This window comes from Rutilus rutilus (assembly GCF_951802725.1).
Source record: "Rutilus rutilus genome assembly, chromosome: 5".
Classification (NCBI taxonomy): Eukaryota; Metazoa; Chordata; class Actinopteri; order Cypriniformes; family Leuciscidae; genus Rutilus; species Rutilus rutilus.
Window position 1 is genome coordinate 8,580,513 of NC_140213.1, and position 27,353 is coordinate 8,607,865.

Genomic DNA, 27,353 nt, shown 5'->3' on the forward strand with positions numbered 1-27,353 from the left:
CCTGCATTTTAGATGAATTTCGTTGAGTCAACTGCAATGAATTCTGGGATTGGTTGTCAGAATATGCAGGAAGCTAGTTTAAAACACAGCAAAAATTAGGTATTTTAAAAAGCATAACAACAGGAATAGCCTTCTTGGTTGAAAGCACCAAAACGCCTCATAAACAGCCCAACTATGAGGTTCTATCAGTATTTTTAGGTCTCAGGTGATAAAAACCAGAGGGTATTATTAGAAACCATGACAAATCTTGGACATTGTACAATGTTTTATTAAAAAGTAAAGAAATTACACAAAAAAACAAAACAAAAATCCCCAAACTACCAGGCCCTCCCTCCCTGCCCCTCGCTTATGTATAACACAAGATTTTACAACTGGCAGTGATGCTGAAGGGGTCTTTGAAAAAGAAAAAAAAAAACTTTCAGAAAACTGAACGAAGTCTTAGGAAATATGTGGGTGCAAAAAGGGGTAAGGACATCCTTAAAGTTTAGTTTCCCTACCAGGTCCTGGAGCTATAAATGCATATGAAAACTGCTTTGACCACCACTAGTACCTCCTGAAAACCACCTAGTAACTGAAAGAAAGCATTTACACCAGTGAGACGACTCGCTTTCCAAGCCCGAGAATCTTAGGGGTACATACCACAGTTTCAGTTCATTTTTTTCACTCAACAGCATATCCATCGAATGGCCTGTTAAGTTACCAAGTGATGTCAAACCAAAACAAGTAGGTTATGATAGTGACTTTACTTCCGAAGATTAAATTGAGCCCAATCCAATTGGGGTGGAGGGAAATTAAATCAGAAAAAAAGTACATTAAAAAAAAAAATAATAATAATCCAGAATAGAGCCCTGAGCAGCACGTCTGCTGTGGACAAACATACCTATTTTAAACTTCCGTGGCTATGATCAAGAAACGAAATAGTCAAAGCTCATTATTTACATAGTAATATAAAAAGGAATTATGGTACTTCTGATGAATAGATTATACACTCGTATGTGGACACTGAACTGATCTGTGCCCATCAGATACTAGAATCTCACTTGAGTGTCTCCAAAAACAAAATTCACATTTGATTTTATCATCTTGATCAATCAAAGATTGTTAGGGGGAAATATAACATTCAAATGTCAGTTTAACACCAAGGGGAACTTTTCTTTCGAAGACCACTGTAGTAGAGTGCCACCTACTGGTTTCCAGGGAATAAGATGATGCCAGGAATCACTAGATCCCAATAGGCCAATAAACAGGATCAGGAATCTCTTGCTTTTAAAAAACAGAAGTTGTTTAACCAAACTTAAGGATGACAAGTTTTTATTGTAAAACAGCCCAAATAATAAATGACTAAAGAAAAGTAACAATTGGTGGCACACTCAAAAAAATAAAGACTTTTAGATCAACGTCATACCACCATGGGGGTTTAGTGCCAATTAAACAGCTCTCATGAGACAGAAAACACAAAAGGTCAGTTTCATTGAAAGAGCCTAGTTCTGGACGGTCACCAGATGATTAATTTGAAAGTCTGCATGAAGGTCTACGCTAAAGGATCTACGAGTTTCACCGCTTTATAACGTTTTCAGGTCAACTTCTGCAGAGGAACCTCCTAAGTCATCAAAACGAGACATGGCTTGGTGGCATTCGCGAGTACAATTTTTTGGGGACATAGGGTGTTTCTTTTTTTAACTTTCATTTTTTTAGGTCAAATATCAAATGAAAAAAAGTCTTAAGAGCTCAAAGAGATGACATCTCATTTTCAATGCAAATCCTCAGGTTGAAAAAAAAACAAGTGTCACCGTTATTAATCAACTTACAAATATAAATCAGTTTTCTCCAATATTAACATAAAAACTTCCAAAAAGTAAAATAAACAAAAACATCTACATCGGGGTGAAAAAGGGTTCTGTCCGATATGCAGCGGGTACGGGATGGCCTGTTTCGCCTTATGATTAATAAGGAGGGGGTACGAAAATGAATACAAAGAACACAAAGCACCCTGGTCTTCATGAGCGTTTGAGCCTCTTGGAATGTCGCTGGCCGCCCGAGTCCTCGTCGCTGCTGGCCTCGTCCTTGTCTTCCGTCACACCTCGTGGTGTCCGTCTCGATCCAGTTCTCCTGCTGTCCCTCTCATTGTCGCTTTCCTGCTCTCGGTAATCTTTCCGACTCGTCCGCTTGCTCTTCCTTCTCACAGTCACCTCCTCCTCCTCCTCATCATCATCTTCATCATCCTCGCTCTCGCTGTCAGCTTGGTTTCGCTGTCTGCCGCTCTGTCCGGCCTTCCTTCGTCCTGAGACTTCCTCATCATCTTCCTTATGTCTGGATGTGGCTCTTTGCTTCCCGTTCTGTATCTTCCTCCTTCCCTCCACCTCTTCTTCGTCATCCTCCTCTTCGGAGGGAGTGGCGGGGCGTTTGCGCGTTCGCCGGCGCAGATAGCCGACCCCTGGGAGGCTCTTCTGCAGGAGCTCGACGAACGCCTGCTCTGTGCGTGTCATGCAGGTCAGGACGTTGCTGTCGGGCTGGTTGTATTCCTCTGCGTTTGAGAAGATGAGCTTCACGTCCTCGAGGAAATCGCTGGTGCTGTGGTACTGAGAGGATTTGAACTTGTCCTGCATGGAGGTGAAGTCCATCGGGGTGCTGATGATGTCCTGATAATCCTCTGCCTCTTCAGCAGATACAGGTTCCCTGGACGAGGAGAAGAGAAATAGCAAATTTGTACCTTTTTAAGTCTATTTGTGTATTAAAACGGTCACAAAATCATATGCCTTTGTAATGTCTGAGGGTTTACCTGAAGGGCCAGCTGTATCTGTATTTCATGAGCTTCTGAAGGATCTCCTCACATTTCTCCAGCTCAACGGCTTTTTTCTTTAATTGAGGCTTAGAGCTCTGTCGGATCTGCACACAATCAAAAACACTTCAGAAACACTCACATATGGAGCTTTCATACACCTAAACATTCATATAGGTCTATATTAGTACAGTGACTAATACATAATGTGCTTACACTTGCACTGTTCATTTAAACAAAAATGTTGTTGCCTCAACACAAGCAAGTATGCTTGTTAATGAACAAATTGTTCTTTCACCAGAACTTAATGATTCAGCTGAACCCATTTGAAAAGATTTAGTGAATCAATTGTCTCAGTTGTGCAGTTGTTTTAGAAGGAAATCAAAAATGAACCTAACATTTGTAAAGATCTATACTGCAAACAGGGAACAGTACTGAACATAGACCTCACTTCCACATGTCTTGTTTTACTCACCAGCTCGTCGATGTCAGCGGGGTGGCTCGGTGCGGGCCGTGATTTAGGTGACTGTTTGGAAGCAGGTTTGGGAGAAGGTTTAGGATCTTGCTTGGGAGCAGCTTTGGGAGAAGGTTTAGGATCTTGTTTGGGAGCAGGTTTGGGAGGTTTAGGATCTTGTTTGGGAGAAGGTTTAGGATCTGGTTTGGAAACAGATCTGAGAGCAGGTTTGGGATCTAATCTAGAAGAAGATCTGAGAGCAGGTTTGGGATCTGGCTTGGAAGAGGGTCTGGAACTAGGAGGCGAATGCTTCTTCTGTGGTTGTTTACTCTGCACTTTAGGCTTCGAAGATGTCTTCATCTTTTTCCTAGGTCTTACTGTGACAACAAAAATAGACAACCAGAGTTTGTGCCAATACTTAAAACAAAGTTTCAAGCACTTCAGCATGACATGATGCAATAGTACATTTGATAGGTTTTTTTTTTTTTGTTGCATTTTTGGTATGAAAACATTAATACAAATTGATGAAGTAAAAATTGCACCCTTAATGAAAACAAAGTGTATTGGTTCTCAAAGCTCTTAGTGACACTCACAGCTGTGGCCTGTGTCCCTGTATTCTTCTTCCGATTCTTCCTCTTCAGACTCTTCTTCATCTTCCTCCTCTGAATCCTCCTCTTCCTCAGTGTCCTCATTATAATTTCTGCACATGCAAAAATTCATAAATGAATTGAACTTTTGAGCATAAAAAAACAACAACAAAAAACAAAGCTACACTAGCCTCATATTTATATTCATTGACCTGGGAAACCTAAAACTTTTAGACAAATGCTTCAAAAACATTTAAGCAAACCCTGAATGACTAGAGCTTATTTACAGTGGTAAAGCTAGAAAGAAGAAGAAAAAAACAAACAAAAAAACAACAGAGCACAGTTTTTACACACTTTACAATGCGTGAGCACTAACCTGCCCCTGGAGCTGCGTCGGGCAGTGGTTGGCTGACAGGCTGGGCAGAGCCATTCACCCGCCGGTATACGGTACAGAGCCGGCCGCAGACAGAACAGGTGGAAGGCTTTATTACACTCATCACACAGAATCAACTTATCATCCTCTCCTGCAGAGAAAGACATTCAGAAACCAGATCAATTACACATTAAATCTTCCTGTTTCCATGCAGTACTTCCTTTTGTGTGCAGCTCACATTACAGCAACAGGTGCCGTTTAAATCTTAGACATTCTCTCTTTGATGGTCACTCTCTCCCTTGTGCATTTGTGTCATTTCATACTCTAAAGGTGTGAAGTCAACTACTCCCTGTGGCAGTGTGAGTCTGAAGGTCATTTGTTTCACATACAGTACACTGTTTTCCAAATTATTATGCAAGTAACATTAGTAGGATTTCAAAATTATTATTTAGTGTTTTTATCACATTAAAAGAGATAACGCTATAAACAGCCAAAATTGTGTTTCGTAATAGCAGAAGGATCAGATATTTAAGCAAATCACAAGTTTTATTTTTCAACATGTATCACTGTCTAAGTAGATGATGCCTATGAATAATACTTTTCATTATATTAATGTCCAAATATTGCTTCCCAGATAATGTGATTTTAAGGGCTGAAAATATGAAGACATAGGATTTGAAAAGAAATATTTTACAGGCCTTGGTTTTGGGACACATTCTTGATATAGACAAGGTTTGAACAAATCTGAGACAGTGCAACAACAACCTGTAATTCCATTTTAACCCAGAAGACTCTGACAGTGCACAGGCACCTGCCTGATAAATAGCCTATATTAATATAAAATAAATAAAAAAAGATAAAAATTATTTAATTGCCAAGACATATACATTTATCTACTGGAATAGAGCAGTGTAAATATTGCACAAGGCCATCCTCAACCTTACAGTAGGCTACTTGTATGACACTCCATCTCTCACCTTTCCTGCGGCACACTTTACAGCGAGCGTTCTCTGCAGACATATCCCACTTGATGCAGGCGTCCAGCATGCCGAGCAGCGCATGCATGCGAGAAAAAGTCTGAGCTTCACGGACGGCAGTTTTCCACTTCTCCACCGCCGTGGCCACCTAGAAATTCAATAGGCACAAGTTTAGTGTAGTTTGAACATTATATACACTCACACTACTTAAAGGGGTAGTTCACCCAGAAATTATAAAATTGTCATCAATTACTCACTCTCAAGTCATTCCAAACCAGTAAGACTTTCGTTCACCTTCGAAACACGAGGACTTTAAATCCAATCTGAGAGATTTGTGTGCCTCCATTGAGTTCACGCAACAACCAATGCTATGCTTCAAAAAGATCATAAGGAGATCGTAAACTAATCCATATGAATCGAGTGGTTTAGCTAAAAATTCTGATTTAATTTAGGCTTTTATTCACACGTCAACATTGATCAGTGAACAGACGCTCAATCGAACATGCTTGAAGTGCGAGAACAAACCTCTTGCTGAAGCTCAAACGTGCTGCGTAACACGAGAATGAACCTCATTTCTTCTCGCACGTCAAGCGAACATGCTTAAGCTTCTGTTTACCACAACTGATGTGTGAGTTGATGAATGTTTATATGTGAATAAAAGCCTAAAGTAAATCTGTTCATGATGTAAAGCGATCATGTTTCTTCAGAAAAATTTAACTAAACCAGTCGATTCATATGGATTAGTTTTACAATCCGTTTATGAACTTTTTGAAGCGTCAGTTGCGTGGACCGTCAATGGAGGGACAGAAATATCTCTAAAGATGAACGATAGTCTTACAGGTTTGGAATGACATGAGGGTGAGTAAATGATAGAATTTCCATTTTGGGGGTATAAAGTTTTGGGGTTTGTTTAAAAAATATATTTTATTCAGCTTTGTCATTACGGAAACCGAATTACATTTAAATTCTATTAAAACACTATTGTTCTGTTTTTATTAGTTCTAATGCATTGAATTTGTTTCTTTTTCCTTCATTTCTGTTTGCTTCAATCAATGCATGCAATGTTAACTTGACTGAGAAGTACATATTGTTTTAATTTGTTAATATTTATATTCATTTTTAACTTTTAAACAGCCATTTGTTTTGTATATTTTTTGGCTATGGTATTGAGAATAATGAAATCAATTACTGAAATGTTAGTGTCATGAAGCCCTATTGAGCACAAATGCACTCACCCTGGCCTCTTCAGCCAGTCTCTTCTGATCATCCACTTCTTCAGCAGTCGTACTCTCCTCTCCCCCAGTCTTCTTTTTCTTCTTCTGTTTGGGCGCCATGAAGCCCTGCAGAAACTTCTTGATCACGCTCTCTTGCAGGGTGATCACACACTCGCCAAAATCCTGCAGTTTCTCCAAGTTCTGCACCTGAAAACACAAGTGAGAGGTCAGGTAGGTTCAAAGTGGTGGAGAGATCCATGAAGCGGGAGGGTAATGGTATAAGCGCCCACCCTCACCACAAGATCTTAATGTTTCTCACCCTCTCCTCAAACTCAGACGTGTCCTCCATGTATCCCAGGCCTCCTTTCTGCAGACGAGAGGCTACCTCGAGAATGTCAGTGCGCAAGAATTTAAGCAGTTCCTGGTATCCGTCGCAGGTCTTAAGGCCTGGGTTACCTTTTTTTGTCAGATGGATGGAATGCAAGATTTCCTGGTAACTAAAACACAAAAGAAAACCATCTGAATTCTTCATTCATTTTTACTGGGATTGAAAGCAAGTAAGTTGTGAAAATGTGTTTTCAGGAGGAAGGGGATGTGTGCGTGTGTATATTTATATACTCACTTGACCTGCAGCCTGAGTTTAAGTTCACTCTCTCTTACTCCCTGAGAGTGAAGACTCTCTATTAGTTCATCGAGGTCTTTTGGTGAATCGCACACAAACCTGGTAAAACAATTTAAGAACAAGCATTTGTGTTGCCACCCAATACTGATATATCTTGACAGATGTCATGCCATGTCCTGATTAAAGTTCATTTTAGACCTTTTTCTTATTGGAGGCCTTTCCTCCCAAAAAATGTGTAGTCTCATACAAAAATTACTTAAAGGCTGATTTCCCAGACACCAAATGATACAGCTGGGAATTTGCAAGAACATTTACCAGAGGTTTTGGCCTTGTTTGGGCACAGTGGTCTCAATACAAGTCTCTGGCACTGGCGCCCCCTGCTGGCCATTTTCATTAGAAGTGCTGACTATGCTGCCCTCATCCTCTTTCTCTCCATCTGAGAAGGCAAGGAACAGACACGTTCAAACATACTGCATTTCAATGAAAGTAACATTATTCTATTATACATTTATAAGTTTGATCTGAATTTTTTTCTTTCTTTTTTTCTACTCCAAACATAAACCATTTTACATGGATTGTACTTGACCACACCCGTTAAGTAGAAGTTTGTACCAAAAACCAAGGAAATGGTTGCTTCTATAAACAACAGATGTGGTACATCTACCAGAATATCTAGTCTAGTCTTAATGCGGCTAACATTTAAATTCTGCCAAAAAGTCTGGTCAATAACACATTTACAATAAAGTATTTAGAAAGTGCAAAGGTAGACTAACCTTCTGTCTCCTCCTCTTTCTTTATCTCCTCATCTTTTTTTAACTCGTCATCTTCCTCTGTCGACACCGGCTCCTCTTCAGGAGGAAGAGTGAACGTGTAGTCTATACTCTCATGAACCCATCCTTTTTCAATATACAGCCCAGGAACCACATCGGAGAACAGCCAATACCGGTTGTGATTTCGGTCAGTGCCCAGCGGTGTTTTCCTCAACGCCAGCTTCGCTTTAGTGACAGCATCCTGGAAGGCTTTCTCTGCTGCAGCTTTCTGCCTCCTTATGCGCTCCTCCTCTGCTTCTTTCTCCATACGCTCTGCAGGAGATGCATACATACATCTTATTTAAAAACATTTATCATCTAATTTATTTTGAGGTCGCACAGATTAAATTTCGGGAGCATATGCGACCAAAACGGTTGCATTTCCAAGTCTTGTAAGAAAGTTCAAAAGAACGGCATTCATTTAAAAAAGAAATCTTGTGTAACAATATAAATGGCCTTTACGGTCACTTTTGGTCAATTTAATGCATCTTTCATCATTCAAAAAGGAAAAAACGAAAATAGCGGACTGCAGATATACAAACCGTAAACAAAGCAGTGCTTGCTTACCATTTTGAATATCAATCACATTGATCACTTTCTTCATTCCAGTCGGCTCATGTTATTATGAAAATATTTGTGCATTTGAATGCTCAGGTAAGATGACTTGTTTGCTTGCTTTCATCACTTTCACTTTTATTCTCGTGCACCGACTCGTTTGCTAAGCTGAACAGCCAATCAGAGTTCTCTCTCTCACCAACGGCCCGACACAGATTCAACATGCGGAATCGGCTCAAAAGACCCCGATGTGTCCGACTAGAGCCCACGGTGCGGAACACACCGGAAAAACTGAACTGACCGATGCTCAAAAATCGACCCGACGGTTAACTGTCGGCTTGATGTGTCCAGGCCTTCGCGCGAGTATATCGGAGCCTTTAAGCAAACAAACAATTCTAAAACTCAACCATTTTACATTTAACTTTCTGCTCTCTTTAATTACCCTGTTCTGATACAGACTGTCTACATTGTGTCTCTCAGTGCCCTACTTTCAGGGTATGTTCACACTTGGCAGGTTTGGTTTGATTAAAGTGAACTCTGAAACTTACTACGTAAGTGTAGTTAATTTGAATAAGTGTGAACGCTGCCATCCGAACCCTGATGCGCACCAAACAAGCGGATCTTCATTTAGGGGCTGTTTACACCTGGCCACTTAATTCATTTTCCGTGATCGGATAGCTATCAGATCGTGAAAAGACCAGGTGTAAATGCCCTCCGAAACGCATTCGAGACGGATTTAAATTTGATCGCACAAACCACTCCAGGAGGTCTGGGTCGCATTCCAGACGAAACTGGACAAGTGTAAATGCATCTGGTTTTTGAAACCACATATGTAATTGTACTCCTCCCAACAATGCTAAAAAAAAGAAACGTGTGAGAGCGTGTTATAGGCTATATGTCATGTTAAAGCCAGATATGACGGCACTACTGCAACACGCATCACCACAGATGAGCAGCCGAGCGTCTATTCGTCAAGCCAACGCACAAACTATCGCAAATCAAAGTGAAAGTAAGCCGTAGACCGCTCTCCCCTATTGCGGTCTTTGATTTTGAGATCAGCTGATTATCAATAAAATGCAGCTCATATCTGTTGCTTTCGCTGACGTGAACTCCATTAAATCTGCATATAGCGCGAGATTTGAAGATCGGATTTATATCCGTTTTGCAAAAACACATTAATGTGACCAGGTGTAAATGGAATCGTTTTGATAAATCAGACAGCTATCCGATCTGAGAAAACGCGTGAAGTGGCCAGGTGTAAACAGCCCCTTATATGTGCAATGGAGGAATTCCTGCCACTGTTTTGACTTCTGAACACATTTGAGTTCTCAGCTGGTCAAAATACCATACGTATAACAAGCACATTTAACCCAGCACACAGTATTGTTTTGGATATTTGTTAAGTTCCGTCACAAAACACTGGGTTTTTTAGGTTCAATCTTAAAAATGACAGTGTGAACGCCAAGCGAACCAGGGGCCTGTTTCAATAAGGAGGTTTAACCAACTCTGAGTTAAAACTTGAACTCTGAGTTGACTTACCCTGAGATGGGAAACTCTGAGTTTTCGGTTACAGAACAGCTGAAATGAGTTAGTTCAATCAACTCTGAGTTGACTGACTCTGAGTTAAGCAAGTGCACCACAACTATAAAAAGCCATTATCAATGGAGCGCAGATATTATGAGTCACCATGGCAACAGCGCCAGACAAAAAGAGGAATTACTGTTATACAGTGTTGGGTGTAATTAATTACGAAGTAATCTAAATATTGTGATTTAATTAAAGGGATAACTCTTAATTCTTCTGTAATTTAAAATAAAATCTGATGTAATTACATTAAATAGGCTACTGCAGACTATAGAACAATTCTGTATAAAACAATAGTGGATTTAACTACATTTTTAAAAGGTATATTTTTTATGTAACCTTCTCCCTCTACACACTTTGGTCAATTCAAGAATAGTTCATGCAATTGTATATTGTTTATTTGAAAGCATTAAAAGTGCAGTTTCTTGTCTCTCCTTGTATTGTTCAAGTGGTTGAGGTTGATATGGGATTTAGTAATTAGTAATAAGTAGACCAATACTTTCTAAAGATAGTAATTATTACATTAATCTAATTTGAAAAATAACATTAATAACTATTTTAGAGTAACTTGCCCAACTGTTATAATATCAGAGGTGAAACTGGAAGAACAGTATGTTATTCAACCTAATTTTAATTTTCATGTGGAGCAATCCTGCAGGCATTAAAAGAACATGGCAGCAGCTGAAAATTAAATATAAAAACATAATTCAATCAGGTAAGGCTTGAGCATATCATGGGTGAAGGCTACCTGACTTCACAAACATTTGACATATTAAATAACTAAATAGCATCCAGTGTCTAGCAGTGCAGCAGCATTTTTGGTTGAGGGAATTCCTGGACTTCATCAGAGCCAGTCACTCCCGAAGAGCCAAGGGCCTTCATAAAATATAAGAGGTTTACATATGTGTTATTTTTTAGATAGGCTATTTTTGATATTTCCATTTATTTTACTTTGAGGTTGGGTTTTTTGTTGGTCCCAACATATTCTGATGGTAATATCTGTCTTTTGGAGCCTCCTGTCCCAACAGAACCCCCGGCAGTTGTAAGTACCAGAAATGATGACAAATAGTGTTATAAAGTGCACTCGACCAAATGCACATCTTCACAGGACGATGAGGATAAATAGTTTCTGCTGCCACAGAGAGGCCTATCTGTAGAGGCCTACAGAGGTAATGTTAATATTATGTGTCTACACATCAAACAATCTACACATTCAGATTTTTTCAAATTTTTATGTGGATAATCTAAGTTTAAATCTAAGTATAAACGAGTATTCTTATCTCTCCCCCAGAGTGTGGAAGAACAGCTGGAGGACGGTACATCAACTTCTGTTGCACAGATGAACAGTTCAGTGATTTCCAGTAAATGCCACAGTTTAGTTCTGTAGAATTTGTTTAGAACTGCATTATGTAACTCTAATCTACTACTGTGTTTTCAGTTGCCAGTTAAGGAGTTATATAGACTTCATCTTATAAAAAAAAAATAGAAAAAAACTGCAGTAAAAATAGCAATATTTTATTTATTAATAAAAGATTAATTTTATTAATAAAAATGTACTGAAAGAATGAATGAGGTGTTTAAACACGGTCACAAAGACCGATAGAAACTCTGGGTTTACCGAAGAAAACCTGCTCCCGACCAGGTTAGGTTCACAGAGTAAGTTACCATGGTAACTGACTCTGAGTATAAGTTACCTCTCTTTCTGAAACAGGCTTGACTTACTCTGCTTTCTCAGGTTTAACATACCTCCCATTCTGAAACAGAAAACTCAGAGTTTCCCCTCATTTCAGGGTTAACATACTCAGAGTTTTCACTTAACCTTCTTTCTGAAACAGGCCCCAGGACTATTGTTTTGTTTATTTTGGTCCGGACCAAAAGAACCAAGAGGCCCGAATTACAAGTTAATTGTTTTTGTACTCATCTCTCACCTTTGTTTTGCCGTTCCTGTTCTTCCTTTTCTTTCTTGGCCTGAATGGACATCAAGCGTCTGCTTTTCACTGTGCTGATCATGTCCTCCGGCTCTGGTTCCACTTTGGCAGGGACCTTAGGTGTCTCTTTTTTCACGTTTGAATCTTTCCTCCCATCTGCCCTCATTACAGCATCTCCACTACCATCGGTTTTTGCCCCCATCTGCTCTTTCCGTTTCTGCTTCTCCGCTCTCTTACGTTCATTGACTTCTTTGAGCGTGGCGAGTCGCTCCTTCCACAGCTCGGCTGATCGCTGCTGCATGGCCTCCACGTGATCCTCCACCGAATAGGTCATGAGGATACGATGAGACAGCGCCACCAGCAGGCTGACCTTCTCCTGAGGGGTCAGTTCAAACACCTCCGATGTCTCAAGCTTTTCCAAAAACTCGCTGCTCACCACGTCATCGTAGCCCCCACCAGGCTGCCAGCCATCTGAGCCACGGGCACTCTCTTCCTCATGTGCATCCGTTGGCCGCAAACACAGGCGCACCAGCTCGGATACGGAGTGCATGGTCAGAGGAATCTCGGATAACGGCATGTCCAGTTCACTGTAACCTTCGGCCAGCTCATCTTGCAGAAGCGTTTGCAGCAGAACCACCAGCACACGGTTCAAGTAGAGGAAACCAGCCTTGTCTCCAGCTATAGCCTCCATTAGAGCGATGGAGGTGATGGGATACTGGTCATCAGGCATCAGGAGGCCAGAGTAGCACTGAAGGAACTCCACTACCATGGCTATGTCACCAAAGAGGGCATTGGGAAGCCCCTCGGGCATGTCGAACAAACGGAATGTTGGCAAGCATTTGCCTTCGAGTTCCTGGTCTTCATAACGGCGCGACATCTCCCGCCTCATCTGCATCTCCTTCTCTCTACGCTCTTTGGCTTTCTCACGCAGCTTCTGCTTGACTTCCTGACGCTTCTGACGTAGAACATCCTGTTTCTCCTCCTCGGTCATGAGGGCCCATCGGCGTTTTTGCTCAAGAAGTTCCCAGCGTTTCTGCACCAGCTCTTTCAGCTCCTCGGGAAGTCGTCCACGATCCTCTGCGGACAGCGTTTTTGCTGCCTTAGACACCAGTGTGGACAGAGCGGTCTTCTTGTCTTCTTTGCCTTTATTCTCCTTGTAAAACCGAAGGAGATGCAAGGCCATAGGCGGAAAAGGTTTGCCCAGCTTAGCGGAGCCAGTACTTAAACTTCGCCCTCGCTTTTTTGGACTAGCTGGAGCAGGTGGACTTTTAGCAAGATCCAAAAGGGTCATCTGCTTCATTTTGGGTTTCTTGATGATTTTCTCATCCTTTTTGGAGAGCTTCTGGCCATTGGGAGTCTTGGTGACTCCACTCTTGCGGCTCTTTTTGGGGTCAGTGGATTTTTTGTTCGATCTTGGGGTGCTGAGGATGTTTTCCCCATCAGACTTCTTGGAAGTAACTGAGTTTTTCATTTTTAAAGGTGATCCATTAACTTTCTTCACCTGAATAAAAGAAAATTACTTCTTAATTAAATATACACAAATACAATAAAATGCACAAATAACTCAATCGGGCAGTCTAATTAAAGAGCATAAGATGTATTTTAGTCATCTCATATACAAATTAATGGCATAAAAGCGGTTTCAAAACGATGTGCCGCCCATCTCGTAGGGAAGTGGGAATTATGGAAGTAATACAATGACGTTCCAGGAAGTCCCTGAGGCATATTTGGAGTTTCTGCGCGAGGGCGCCCTCTAGCGTCCAGAAAGAATGAAACAAATGCTCAGTAACACTCACTCAATCCTATTTTAGGAAAAAAAAAATAGGAAAACAATACTTCTTTCTAAAGAAATTTATATGATAATCCATACGTTTGTACAGGAAATTTTTCCCCCACAGTGGATGCATCAGAGGCTCATATTTCATAATAAATACATGGTCTCCGATTCAGATTTTGCATACCTCCTGACAATTTATAACAAATGATATATTTTATAATAAATCTTTAGACCTTTCTAATGATTTACAGTCATAGGCTACCTGCATGTTAAGTTTTTCGTAAAAATACTATTATTTTCTTATTTTATTGTTAGCTTTATTCTTAAATACTGTACTTTTAAATCATATTTTGTTCCATATTATTTATTATTATTAGTCATGAATATATAAGCAAAAGTAATAAGTAAAAGTAAAAGAGTGCGCTGTCATTACGCAGTACGAGAGCGCTGAGAAGAGACTGCTGGCATTACACAAAGCGAGAGCGGCCTCTAGAGGCCAAATAATAACCATCACTGACACAAGCGTGTTGTTTATTGTAACACGCGAGGCTGCACGGAGAGCGCTGACACTTCAGATGCGCATTTAAAACACTGACAGCGAAACAGTATGAATACAGAACACTACAGTACATATTGCCATGTCATTATAAAGTAATTAATTTGTTGACTAGATGCTGCATTTACAGAGAAAGAACATAAGTATGTTTGCCGTCGAGGCTGAGAGGACTAACATTAGTACCTCAAGCGGTTAAAACAATGTGACAAAAACACACGCAAACCACACCCAAATGTTTAATGTCGCAATTGTTACCATCTATTTGCATTAGTTTATATCCAGCTGGTCACTTTTATGCATTCATTAGCCGGCAAAGTTGCTTATTTAAAACTAGTGACGTGATTGCTTTCTCAACATTGTTCATGTAGCCGACAGAAACAAACAAATCAGCAACGCGTTCGATTCAATTCTTTTATATCACTGCAATACATGGTTATTTTAATTAGATAATCAAAGTGTTCTAATATAGAAGCAAATAAAGTGAGAGACTATACATTTATGCAATTTAAATGATCTGGCCTTTGCAGATATTTAAAGATGGCCATCTTTAAGCACAGCAGACTCTTTGGATTTATATGAAATGGTAACACTTTACAATAAGATTACATTTTTAGCATTAGCACATTTCAGTTCAGCCGTTTTACTTGGAGTGTTATACTTCTTTTAGTGATCAGCCAATCACTATTTTTATAGCCAACGTTTTTGCCATCTGCTCACATGATTAGATTTTGCAAGTACTCTGCTCAAACACACCTGCATATGACTCCAGAGGGTTGGACTGAGAGGTATGTTCTGGGAGTCTTTTTTCTTTTTCTTCTTTTCCCCTTTTACATTTACTCCCTCACTGTCTGTTCCCGTCTCTCCAGTCTTCAGCTTCTTATTGGGTTTACCTTCGGGTGAGCTCATGCTTTTCCTCTTGGTTGATGGATTTTCTGCCAAAAACTAAACAAAGAAAACATTAATATAACTTTTTTTTTATAAAAACACTTCTTTCTAAAGCATATCACGTATGTAATCCCACCTTGTGAGGGTCCAGTAAAAAGTCACTGAATTTGCTTGGCAGGTTGAATTTTTTCACCAACTCATCCTCCACCACCCAGGGGGCGCTCTCTCCCGACCCTAACCTCAGAGCGTAGTGTCTGATGAAGTAGCGCATGATTTCTTTGTTGGGAGGCCGCTCCGTTCTGAAAAGGCTGTCTACGGGGACGTCACTGATTACTTTGTCCTCATTAAGAAGTTTGACGTCGTACTTGTGGGGCAGAAATTTGGGCATGACCCATTTCTTCTTTTCTTCTTTCATACTGGTTGGGAGTTTTCTGGGTGAGCGACGGGCCCTATCAGCTACAGACAAAAAAAAAATTATGCACTTTTTTTCTTTTATTCTCCCTGGTTCAATCAGGGTTTAATGTATATAGCAGTAATATACAATTACTGGTCAGTTGAATAATACCAGTAACTAACAACAACAATAATAATAATGAATTTTATTTTGTATTTTTGAATATAATGAAAGACATCATGAATGAACGTAAAGAGCAGCTAAGTCTTACAGAGACTCTCTCTCCTGCTCTCCTCCTCTTTGGACTGTGGCTCCTTCTTCAGGTTCTCCTGACTGGCGTTCTCTTTATCACTGGATGGAGAATCACAAGCTCCTTCCATCTTTTTCTCCACATTTTCTTCCGGAGGATTCTCCAGCGGATGAAGCTTTACCACTTTCACACGCAAAGTCTTATCATTGCCAACCTTACAGAGAGAGCAAGACAGAATTACCATTTCACATTCATTAAGAGAGAACAGAAGAGAGGGAGAAAGACAGATCATTTGCACAATTCAACACCATTATAATACTACATATTCAGGGTTCCCACGCTTCAGCCAATACATTTCCATGACTTTTTGATGTGATCATTTGATAGAGATCACATCCACATTACTAATTATTTAATATCTAGGCAAATATGTAAGAACTGACCATAAGTTTAAAAAATTAAATAAATAAAACTGTTAGAGAAATGTACACAACTTTTCCAGACCTGGAAATCTCACTTTTGAGAGTTTAGGACCTTCATAACCCCATTTTTCACAAATTAGACCAATTCAAGCAGGGTTGTAACGTTATGCAATTTTTACGGTATGATATCAGTCTCAGAAAATATCACGATTTTACAGTATATGGTATTAAACAATAATATATTATTATTAGGGGTGTAACGATTCATCAACTACATCGATGTATCGATTTATATTCCTACGATCCAACTGGATCGATCTGTGCTCGGCAAGTTGGCCTTCCGGACGACATATATCGATCTAATATCGTTTTAAAAGGTAATGAATCGATTGTATCGATACTAGGAAATAGCGCAATGGATTTAAGCACGTTAGACTTTATATGGATGTTTTTTCTTTGCACTTTTAATGATAAAGGCGTTAAACGTTACTCGATTCAGTCTGCCTATCTGTGTCGTCGTCGCCATGCGTGACGCGCCAGCAGCAGCGCAAAGACAACAAGCAGCGCAGTCTCTCACTTCAGAAAAACGGACTGTCCTGTCCTCTCAGCCGCTATACTGCAGTAGCGCGCACTCTTCTATTGCACGCGCAAATGCGCCGGAGCTCGCTGTATCACTTCACTAAAGCGCAAAAGAAATACGAGCATGCAACGTCGTAAATTAGTAAGTTAAGAAATAAAAGTAAAATACCAATAAATTACGTTATTGGTACGTCATGTGTGTTGCTATTTATCAGGAGCAGTTTCCATGTTTCTTTACCAGTTCTTCTAAGTATTGAGTATCACCATGGTAGCCTAATTGTTGTTGTTGTTTCCATAACAAAATGCCACTTACTGGTTTTGTATATTTTTATATGACTGTGGTGGCTCATACCAAGATTGTATTAACAAAAACTAGTTTGGGACTGCTATTTAATAGCTTAACCTCGCAGTGCCTACTGTCTATCAGTATTTGTCATATTCTTAAAAAAAAATTGTTAAGTAAAGGGGGACAGAACTTGTGTGTCAACAATTTTTGTGTAAACAAATGTATTATAATAGGCTTATATAATTCCTAAAAAGGTGGGTCGCGGCTTGATGACCATGCGGAAATGTGGGTCCCATGGCCAAACTATTCAAAACATCATTCTATGTTGTGATAATCGTAATTAATAATCACAATTCCAATTTCAAGGGAATAATCAACAATTATCATTTTTGTCATAATCGTTCAGTCCTACTTATTAAAATAAAATGTGAATGCATTTTACATTAATTGTTGTTTACTTGTTTGTTTATATCTATAATTAATTGATACCTGATTCCCTTACAAGAATTTTTGGCTAAAAAGTTACTGAATCGATTTCAAGTCACTGAATCGTTTCGGATCAGATCGTTCTAAATGAACCAATATCGTCCTTGAATCGTATCGACAACCATGAATCGCGAATCGAATCGTTAAAACGAATCGTTACACCCCTAATTATTATTATTATTATCATCATCATCAGTTAAAATGACTGAAATAAATGAACAGGTTTTTATTGTTGGAAAACAACTCAACTTTGCTTTATAACAAACTGGAATCCATTTGTTTGTTATGTTTTTGGATTATTGAAAGTTGATTAAAAGTCTAATCAATTAAATTAGATTATGGATTAGATTAACAACTTATTTCTATCATTAATAATTTATTAATTTAAGAGTCCTATGAATTTGTTTTTTCTTTTTTTTTATTATTTAATACAAATACATTTTCAAAAATGGTGACAATCAAATAAATGCATAAAACTAACAATTTAATTAATGTTCTAATATGTAACCAAATGAAAAATTAAAAAATGGACAAAACATTATATTCCGATAAGGTTTAAATAATTGTATTATTTTTGTTGTTGTTATTATTATTATTAGAACTTTGAGAAGTACATTCTATTGTAAAACAGTATACATTTCTGTAAATATATTTGTCAAGTTCTTCAAGTTAAACTGAACTTATTCTGATGGGTTGTAGTGAAGACCTTTAAGTTTCAGAGTGTATTTGACAATAGTTTCTCTCAAATAAAATGACGAAATGATCATTAAGCGTTCTCTCAGAGCAGCTCTGGAGATGTTCGCGTGTTCACGTCCTCATATTGTGAAACGGCAGACGCTGAGAGTCACGCGTACTTGAGTATGTAGCGGGACGAAGCGGCGCAGCTCATACGCAAAAACATGCAGATTATATATTTATATAGCAGTTTTTTGCACGTTAATATTCACAGACCATGTTGCGATTTGATTTATTGCAGAGTTCTACTTTTGATTTATTCATCCATCCATCAATTATCAAAATATTAAATCCAAGTTCATACCAAGAAGTCGCACTCCTCGCCCACAGCGTACTTGGTGAGAATCTCCACCCAGACCAGATCCACTAGCTTATCGAGAGATACTGTGTTATGGTGCACAATCTCCAGAACGGGCTTCTCAAACCACACCGGATACTCCTCCTGAAGCCTGCCAAATATGAAACCATTTTATATTATCGGCAACATAAGTAAACAAATGATTCACTCACCGTAACTTGCAAAACGTTAAAAAAAATATGCTTTGATTTGCAACTTTGTATTGCTAACCAATGCATGGCTTCACACTTTGTTGGCCAGAGTGAAAGACGCTCAGGACAGCTACTGTTAGACTTCCCTGAAAACATTTATTTGGGGAGGATTTGTGTTAACACCAGTAAAGCTCATTTGAAAACTTCATACTCTTCATGGCCAGCAGAGGGAGATGAGAAACACGGGAGTGAAGAATGAACAGTAAAAATAGCATCCAAAACACATTGACCCTTAAAGCAGCATAACGCTCTATATGGTCTGTACTGCAAACTGTTGTGAGTGTGCGTGTGTGTGTGTGTGTGTGTGTGTGTGTGTCTGGTTACATAAGCAGCTTACGAGACTAAACTGCTTTCTCTCGCTCTCTCTCCCCCACACACCAGAAGTTGTAGAAATCTGTTTGAATGTCAGAAGCAGAGCATTTCTCTACACTTCTGCTGAAGACTCAATCTATAATACACTCTTATTAGAAGGGGGGGGGGGGGGGGGGGGGTGATGGCACAAGGGCACCAATGAAATAGCAGAGCTGTGGTCATATGACACTCCCTCATCACAACAGCCTGACAATAGTTACGTTTAAAAGCTCTCTGCTATATACAGCAGACATGCTGGAAAATAAAGGGTTGCAACACCCAATGAATTTCCATGACTTAAAGTTCCAGATTACTAATTTTATACAAACTACACAAAGAATAATTTCAAGTCAATCAAATATTTCAGAGCCAAGTACAGGTATATTTGAATAGCGTTAAGAAAGAGTTAAAGGGTTAGTTCACCCAAAAATGAAAATTCTGTCAGTAATTACTCACCCTCATGTTGTTCCAACCCCGTAAGACTTTCGTTCGTCTTCGGAACACAAATTAAGATATTTTTGATTAAATCTGAGTGCTGTCTCACTCCTCCATAGGCTTCTAAGACATTATAACTTGCTGGCCCAGAAAATGTATTAAAGACATTGTTAATATAGTGACTATAATATAGTCACTAAATAAGTGACTCCAGTGGCTCAATCTTAAGTTTATAAAGCGACGAGAATACTTTTTGTGCGCAAAAACAAACGACGTCTGTGCCTCGAGTTAGATTGCGTAGTGTTTTTGCGTAGCGCGTCTGTGTTGCACGTCACCACGTATCACACACATGACCAGCATCGCCCAATAGTGAGCCTACGTGGTGACGTGCAACACAGACGCGCTGCGCAAAAACACTACGTAAACTAACTCGAGGCCCAGAGAGAGAATGAAATGAATAGTGGAATAAAGTCATTATTTTTGTTTGGTTTTGCGCACAAAAAGTATTCTCGTCGCTTTATAAACTTAAGATTGAACCACTGGAGTCACTTGGACTATATTAACGATGTCTTTAATAAATTTTCTGGGCCAGCAAGTTATAATGTCTTAGAAGCCTATGGAGGAGTGATCCAGCACTCAGATTTAATCAAAAATATCTTAATCTGTGTTCCGAAGATGAACGAAGGTCTTTCGGGGTTGGAACAACATGAGGGTGAGTAATTACTGACAGAATTTTCATTTTTGGGTGAACTAACCCTTTAAGAGTCAGTGAATCGTTCAGACTGCCTGTTTCATTTCTAGGCCTGGAAATCACAATTTTAAAATTACAATATTTCCAGGTATTCCATGATCTAAAACAGCACTTTTTCAGTATCACTGAGACCCTTATAGTTTTTATTAATATTTTGAATTGGTTTATATTGTAATATTTTCTTTTTTAATTTTAGTTCAAGTTGTTAATTTTGTTGTGTGTTTGTCAGGGTTTTTTTTTTTTATGTTGTAGCTTGAGTAATTTTATTACATCAAGTTGATGTAATAAATGGAAAATGAGAAATGCTGCCTTGGGAACAAGCTGAAATAATAATTAAAAAATATATGTTTATTTTGAGTTAACATTTATTTTTTCTAATAACAAGTTTTAGTAAACCACTAACCCTCCCAATAACTCAGATAATGTATGACAACAGCTACAGCTTAAACCTATTGAGCTGGTTACCTATCCAGCATTTCTGTGCCTCAGATAAGCACAAATGCAAGGTGGCACTGGCAGCTCACTACATATTGAGACAGCCAAAAATGCCCTGTAGATCTCTAAATATAGAGATAGAGTCAAAAAAAAAGAAAAGAAAAAAGACTGAGAAGGACTGAATTAATGGAGGACCGATGACTGAATGATGCTCATATCATATCACACATGTATGAGCTCATTTTTGTTACTTACAGCTCAGTGACCTCCTGCTCCTCTTCCCAAGCCTCCTTATGTGTAAGCTGGCTGCTGCCAGTGCTTTTGCACGTCCATATCCGCTCTCCATACCTGCGTAGTCGAGCTTCATACTCTCTGAACAACAGGATTAAGGACAAACAACGCAGTCAAACAAGTCTACAACACTTCTAGCTCTTCTGCACTTCCAAAGCAGAGCTGCCCTGCCATCCCTCCTTTATGAGAGAGACTCATTCATAATTAATGAATGTGTGTAACACAAAAGCTCAGTAATTAAAGGGCCAGCAGCAGCAGAACCTCCATGAACATTTTTCTATAAAATTTGCAATTAAGAACAGGGAGCAAAAATACAAGAGAAGAGCTTCAGTAAAATTTATATTACAGGCACAGAGTAAAACCACCTTGCCAAAAGGCAAGAGAAATACTTTTTGCTCTGTTCATGTATTATGTAAATGTTTATCCAAGCATAATAAACAATTACCGGTCACCCAATGTGGGCTTTAAATATCTGATATCAGTATATCTAGAAACCTGGTTAAGCAAACAAGACAGACAAAAATGCTCAAATTAAATAAAAATTGTTTTAAATTATGACATGGTCATAACATGTAGATTTCACAACAGACAAGCAAAACCAAAATGGCAGATGTCGATCATCGCAAAAAAACAAACAAATATTGTCTGATTATCATCTCCTGTATTATTCCATCATTAGATCTAAAAAACGTCATGACATTAAACGTCTTATGAAAGCTACTGACTCAAAACTTTACTTGCTTCAAACACTTTTTTGGCAGATCTAGAACACACTTGATGGGAAAAAACAGGAAACTTGCGTAAAGTTTAAGCACGTGATTAAATCTTTAGACTAAGTCAGAAAGACAGTTTTCAATTTGTATAACCTGCACCTGCGGGCTCAATCGTTTTGCCAACTGAAATAAACTGACCTCCATCCTACAGCCTTCTCCCCAAAGCCCCGCCCTCCACAGACACGTTAGCCAATCCGATGCCACAAAACCCGAACGCAGCGCGTGATTGAGACGCAGGGAGAGTTTCTGATTGGCTATTTTTCTGATTCCGTAACACATGCGGGCCAAGTTCACTTTCTTTTATAGGCTACCATTTAGAGACAGGTGTGGTTCGTCAGGAAACCTGTTACAGTGACATCTGTCAAATAAGAGATTTTGTCTGAGATAAACAAAACTCCGTCTCTACACAATATAAATATCTAAAAAAAATTGGAGCAAATCTCTAGTCAAATTTACAAAAACATCATATAATCAACAAATATGCGAATGCTGCATTTAACAACATAAATCAAAAGACTAAAATACGCGGTTGCTGATGCCCTGAAGGTCAGCTCTAACGTTACTCATCCTGACGATTATGACCAAATTCACGTGGCGTGCGATGAACATTTCGCGCGCAAATGACCTCGCGCAGCAGCTGCACGTGAACTCGCACTTTCCCCTCCAGTGGCAGCCTGAGCTGAAACTATTTGTACAATCAGAACCGCACTCCCAGCATACAGATAACGGCCAATCTCAATCTTGGAGCATCAATCTATAAACTCATATCATGCACATCCGTGAACTGTAAATGAAAGCGAGTGCGCGCGAGTTACACAAGATTGAGTCACAGCAGCTTGGATGGGGAAACTGCTTAGCCGCCAGACGTCACACAAGCACTCCTGGAGCTAGCTCGCTAACACTAGCTCGCTCTAAAATGCACACAGGACAACAACAACCTCTCAATAACATGACTTTTACCAGGTTTGAGCACTGAAAATCAGACAAATATAACATTAAGCCCTGCCTTACGAGTGTAATCCCGGATGATCTAAACGTCATGTCACCTTTAGCCTGTTAGCGTTACAATGAGATGCAGCGCGCAAGATGAAAACAATAATAACCGCTTAAATGCGCACACTGTGCTCGCACGCGCTCAGAATCCACGATCCGCGTGGAAACAACACATCGAGACTCTCGCGGACGCATGTGTGTATGTTCAGGGTTCGCAGGAGGATAGTGGCGGCAGTGGGAAAGGATACTCTTTGTTCCTGAAGGCCTCTTTAGAGTGCTCGATGATGAACACCTCCTCTCCTGGGCCCGGCGGCTCCGACAGCGGCTTCACCAGCGGGTACGGCTTCCGGCCTAGCAACGGTGCCATCGCGTGCGGGCTGCTGCGGTCCTGGATGTGTCGGCAATGTGAACTACTGAACTAACCCACCGCTCAATCTCAGCTTAAACTGAATATGGAGTGAAATCCGCGCGTCTCAGCGGCGTAGCATGGGGGCTAGGCTAGCGCGCGCTGCTTTTACTTACTTTTTACAAAGCGCGTCAAAACAAAACAAAACCAAACTACGGCTTTACTGGTCAGTTACATCTCCTGAGTGAAATCCGTTGGTTTGGGGCAGCCGGTGGGGTCATGGTGAGATGGTTGAAAAGAGCGTAAGAAGTGAACGGAAGCTCCTCCTGAGTGCCGGGGATGGAACGCGCGAAAGGCGGCCCGTCAGAGCTGGTATGGCGGGCTTTCTTATGCCGCTCAGGTCCGTATTGCTGTCGATTCTCCAGGCCAAAGCGACGTACCAATCCCTTTCCCGCAGCGACTATAGACCGCGTAGATACTGTTTTGAAGGACGTGCTGATTACATAAACAAACAACAGGGTTTATAGCTTATTGAAAAATGGCGGGAGTTCCTGCTACACCGGCAACATTCCGTACAACCTCAAAACTCCGTTACCCCGGTAGCAAGCTGCAACGCAAGGATAAGTCCCGCCCATCGCCTCCAACTATTGGTTACTAAACAACTACGACAGCGACTGAGGTATTTTATTGGCCGCTTGAACTGTCAGTTATACCTACTCCACCTTTTGTCAAAGGAACACCCCTCCAATCATAAATACAAGGCGTGTTTGGAAGCGTGGCTAGAGGTCAGTTTGTGGTAAATTCATAGATAATTTCAAAATGGCAATTTGACTCATGTACTTTTGCTTTATTTAAGGACATTTTATTTTTGTAAGACCATAAATGATGAGGCCTAGCGTTTAGCTGAAAGTGGCAGCTGTTATAGAATTTAAATAGAGCAATAGACAATAGAGCGTGCACACGACACTTATGATCCAATTAAAGAGACAGCCTTGATTAATATGTTAATCCACTCTTGGCAATGGAGACAATGTACTATATCGTCTTATATATATATATATATTTTCAAGGCAACATATGAAATAATAAAGCATTCATATAACACTAAATTTAAACCCTAATCAGTCTATTGAAAATGTGTATCATTATTTGGAACCAATATTGGGGAATCCCCTTAAAAATTATGATATGATATGAAAATAATCAAATGAATCCAAAGTGGTTTTATTTCCATCTCTGGTGAAGAAGTCCAGGTACATTTTTACCAGTTTATGGATCATACAAACATATTTCTTTTTTATTTGAAAAATACTTCAAAGACAATGGAAAGTGGAAGTCTTTATATTTAAAATACAAATCTGTAAGTTACCTTACCATTTATAAAATATAAGCATTCCTTTAAAAAATAAAAACAAAGTTCAGTAATTGGATGCAGTACAATGAACAATAACAAATTAAGAAATAGATAACACTGAGGTTATTTAAAATTGCCCTAAACTGCATGCATTTAAGTGTTTTTACAATGAAGCAAAGTAAAACAAGCCAATAAAAGTTATTTGTATAATCTATAAGGATGCCGCAAACACAAATCAAATTAAAGTGTTTAAAATTCAACTGTTTTGTCATACTGTATATACCAATCATCACTCCATGCAGACTCACATGTATTATACGGATAAAGTTCTTTCTCGATTTAGATTAAGAAACATGCAATTAAACAATTTATTTTCAAGATGTAATATAAACCTTCATAAGAAAATACCCGAAAAGACCCAAGTAAAATCTTTTTATGTGCAAAAAAAAACCAAAACAATTTCAAGCTTGTTTCTTGATCACAAAAGCGAATTTCAGGCATTTGGCAGGCTGTAAAACGTCTCTTAAATGTACAGTTTAGTCTCTTTCAAAATGTATTCAATACTTTTGACCTGTGATGTTCAGCATAATAGTGCTAACTAAGAGTTGAGTTTTGCTCAGTGCAAACTCTTTTAAGCGGTGGGGCTCCAATCAACTCCTCTTCCTCCTATGAAAAACAGTAATGTCACATATGTCATGCATTCATAATATCTACAATATATAATATCTCTTTTAATTGAGTATTTATATGAAGATTATTGGACGTTACCTGAGTAGAGAGAGACAACACATCTTCTTTAATTAGAGTTGGGGGCTCATCCGTGACCTCACTGCTGGTTGTTGATGTCTCTAAATATGGGGGATGATCATGAAAAGCAAAGTAAAATACTAGTATGCAATGTGAAATGAAGGATGCATAATCATTAGATACTTTTGTGAATTTCACAAAACTTGTCAAATCTTTTTTTCATCCCAAAATTAAAAGAAAGAATACGAAATTTAATGATCTTTAAAGATCTCACTTTTTATTTTCGTATTATTTTCATAACAATTCAGAACAACTGCAAATTCTCAATACAGTGATGCAAAAAAACAACAGATTGTTGTTATTGCTAAACATATGGGTATTTAAATAAAATATATCATTGCATTATATTATTGTATTGTAATACAGTAAACTAGAGTATTTCTCACCTCTCTCAGCCTCCATTGTCTCCTGTCCCAGGGTGGGCGGCTGGGAATCCTCTGTGCGGAAGTACGGTGGTTGAGAAGGGCTCACTGCCTCACTCACATGCTGTGGACTGGAGTTGCTGCTGCTGTCCACTTTTGTATTAGACTGATAGGCATCTGATAGGAAACTCTGGTTACTGTTGTCATCTGTTTAGGAGAATAAACCAAAAACATATTTGTGTGCAGTCTTCTGAAGAAATATGTAAATTATGTTTAAGTACTTCAGCATAAAAAGCATGTTAAAATAGGTATGCAAACAACATTGTCGAGGTACAAGGTCATTTAAGTAACTAGAGTATAGCAGCACAGCCCAGTGTTGCGTTACATTAAATAGAGGATGTTCTGAATTGTTTACGCAGGAAATATTAAGCCTCCTTGTGTCTGATATAAACATAACCTTTATTACCCTGAAAATCCAGTAACACGGAACGGGCATTTTCCAACACTACATCTGTAGGAAAGCCCTTCAGTTTCCTCACTGCAGTCCTTGCCACTTTAGGCTTGTATATCTACGAGAAAGAAAAAAGACATTTTGAACATGAAGACTATATTTATATATAGGAGCTGGACTCAAGATGATATGATGACACACCTGTTTGGTTTCTGTGACAGGGACCCATTTGAATATTCGTAATGATGTGTCTCCCACTGTAACCCACTTTTTTTCCCTAAAAGGACAAACATTTTACACATAAACAAGCCCAGGTCACATTTTCCCCATTAAATTACATTTTACATAAAGAGCATAAAACCAATTTTAGGACCTTTGTGTTTGCAGATTCTAAGTAAAGAAATGCCCCTAGATAGTTTTTTTTTTGTGTGTGTGTATTTTTATTATTCTCAGTGGTAGTTATTACCATTTACCATAATTATTACCATAATACAATAAAAAAATATTTAAACAAAGGCAGTACAATAAATAAATGCAAATATTTTACCATAACAGTAATGATCATTTTATTTTTCATTACGGTAAGGGCTTAATTGAATTGAATTTTAATTCTTGGCGGGTTTCATGAGATTCACGCATATACGTTGCATTCACGTCTTGTAATGTATATGTAAAAACGCTAATTTTTACATTTCAGGCATTCCGAACATCACCAACATTGTACAATCCCCATTGACACTTCTATGACTGACACGCCCACCCACAGTATACAGTAAAGCCCATTGGTTGCCTTGCTTGTCTGTCATGTTACTGAATGACGCCACTCTCCCCGCCACTCTGAAGTTTATTTTTGTAACGTAGAAGAAAAGAAACTTGTCTCCCTCTTCGAACAGATAACTTACCACCGACGGACCCTTTCAATTGCCGCCATCACTTTTTTGATATCATCTTTAGCACGGCTGCGTGTCTCCGCCCGCACGGACCGTCCCGACATTTTAACGGGTTTTATTAGTTTGTCAAGATCTTCCTCTTTTTCTTGCCTTCCTCCGTCTGCGACTTGATCTCACCCTGTCTTCGTCTCTGTCTCGCGAGACTTCATAACGCGCCACTGTTACTGCCTCTTTGCATTTTTCACATTCCCCATATTTAATTTATTTGTTAATTTATTTTAATTATAAATCCTTATTTGAATTCTGTTATTTA

General features: G+C 39.1%; 2 protein-coding genes across 2 annotated transcripts; both read right to left on the reverse strand.

Moving 5' to 3' along the window:
* Positions 1-1,294: 1,294 nt before the first annotated feature.
* Positions 1,295-23,810, reverse strand: baz1b (bromodomain adjacent to zinc finger domain, 1B). Its single transcript, XM_084408657.1, has 18 exons — positions 23,079-23,810; positions 21,029-21,145; positions 18,557-18,701; positions 15,766-15,958; positions 15,237-15,556; positions 14,969-15,157; positions 11,883-13,383; positions 7,780-8,088; positions 7,322-7,442; positions 7,007-7,105; positions 6,704-6,881; positions 6,406-6,591; positions 5,171-5,318; positions 4,197-4,344; positions 3,827-3,933; positions 3,255-3,610; positions 2,780-2,886; positions 1,295-2,676 (listed from the first exon to the last, which is right to left on the reverse strand). Exons 1-18 carry the CDS (start codon positions 23,195-23,197, stop codon positions 1,998-2,000), a joined length of 5,022 nt encoding a protein of 1,673 aa, XP_084264783.1. The 5' UTR covers positions 23,198-23,810; the 3' UTR covers positions 1,295-1,997.
* A 569-nt stretch (positions 23,811-24,379) lies between these two features.
* On the reverse strand, positions 24,380-27,242 carry bcl7bb (BAF chromatin remodeling complex subunit BCL7B b). Its single transcript, XM_084408680.1, has 6 exons — positions 27,053-27,242; positions 26,352-26,427; positions 26,166-26,268; positions 25,724-25,906; positions 25,299-25,378; positions 24,380-25,196 (listed from the first exon to the last, which is right to left on the reverse strand). The coding sequence occupies exons 1-6, from the start codon at positions 27,142-27,144 to the stop codon at positions 25,125-25,127; spliced, it is 606 nt and encodes a 201-aa protein (XP_084264806.1). The 5' UTR covers positions 27,145-27,242; the 3' UTR covers positions 24,380-25,124.
* Between the last annotated feature and the right edge of the window lie 111 nt (positions 27,243-27,353).

What these genes read in the sequence shown, in the direction of transcription:
- baz1b (XM_084408657.1), bottom strand. Translation starts at nt 23,197, where the DNA reads ATGGCACCGTTGCTAGGCCGGAAGCCGTACCCGCTGGTGAAGCCGCTG. An exon ending in GAAAGAGGAGGAGACAGAAG is followed by an intron (nt 7,443 to 7,779) that starts GTTAGTCTACCT and finishes TTGCCTTCTCAG; the next exon opens with ATGGAGAGAAAGAGGATGAG. An exon ending in AGATACAGCTGGCCCTTCAG is followed by an intron (nt 2,677 to 2,779) that starts GTAAACCCTCAG and finishes CTCCTCGTCCAG; the next exon opens with GGAACCTGTATCTGCTGAAG.
- bcl7bb (XM_084408680.1), bottom strand. Translation starts at nt 27,144, where the DNA reads ATGTCGGGACGGTCCGTGCGGGCGGAGACACGCAGCCGTGCTAAAGAT. An exon ending in CGTGTTACTGGATTTTCAGG is followed by an intron (nt 25,907 to 26,165) that starts GTAATAAAGGTT and finishes TCTCCTAAACAG; the next exon opens with ATGACAACAGTAACCAGAGT. An exon ending in GACAATGGAGGCTGAGAGAG is followed by an intron (nt 25,379 to 25,723) that starts GTGAGAAATACT and finishes CCCCATATTTAG; the next exon opens with AGACATCAACAACCAGCAGT.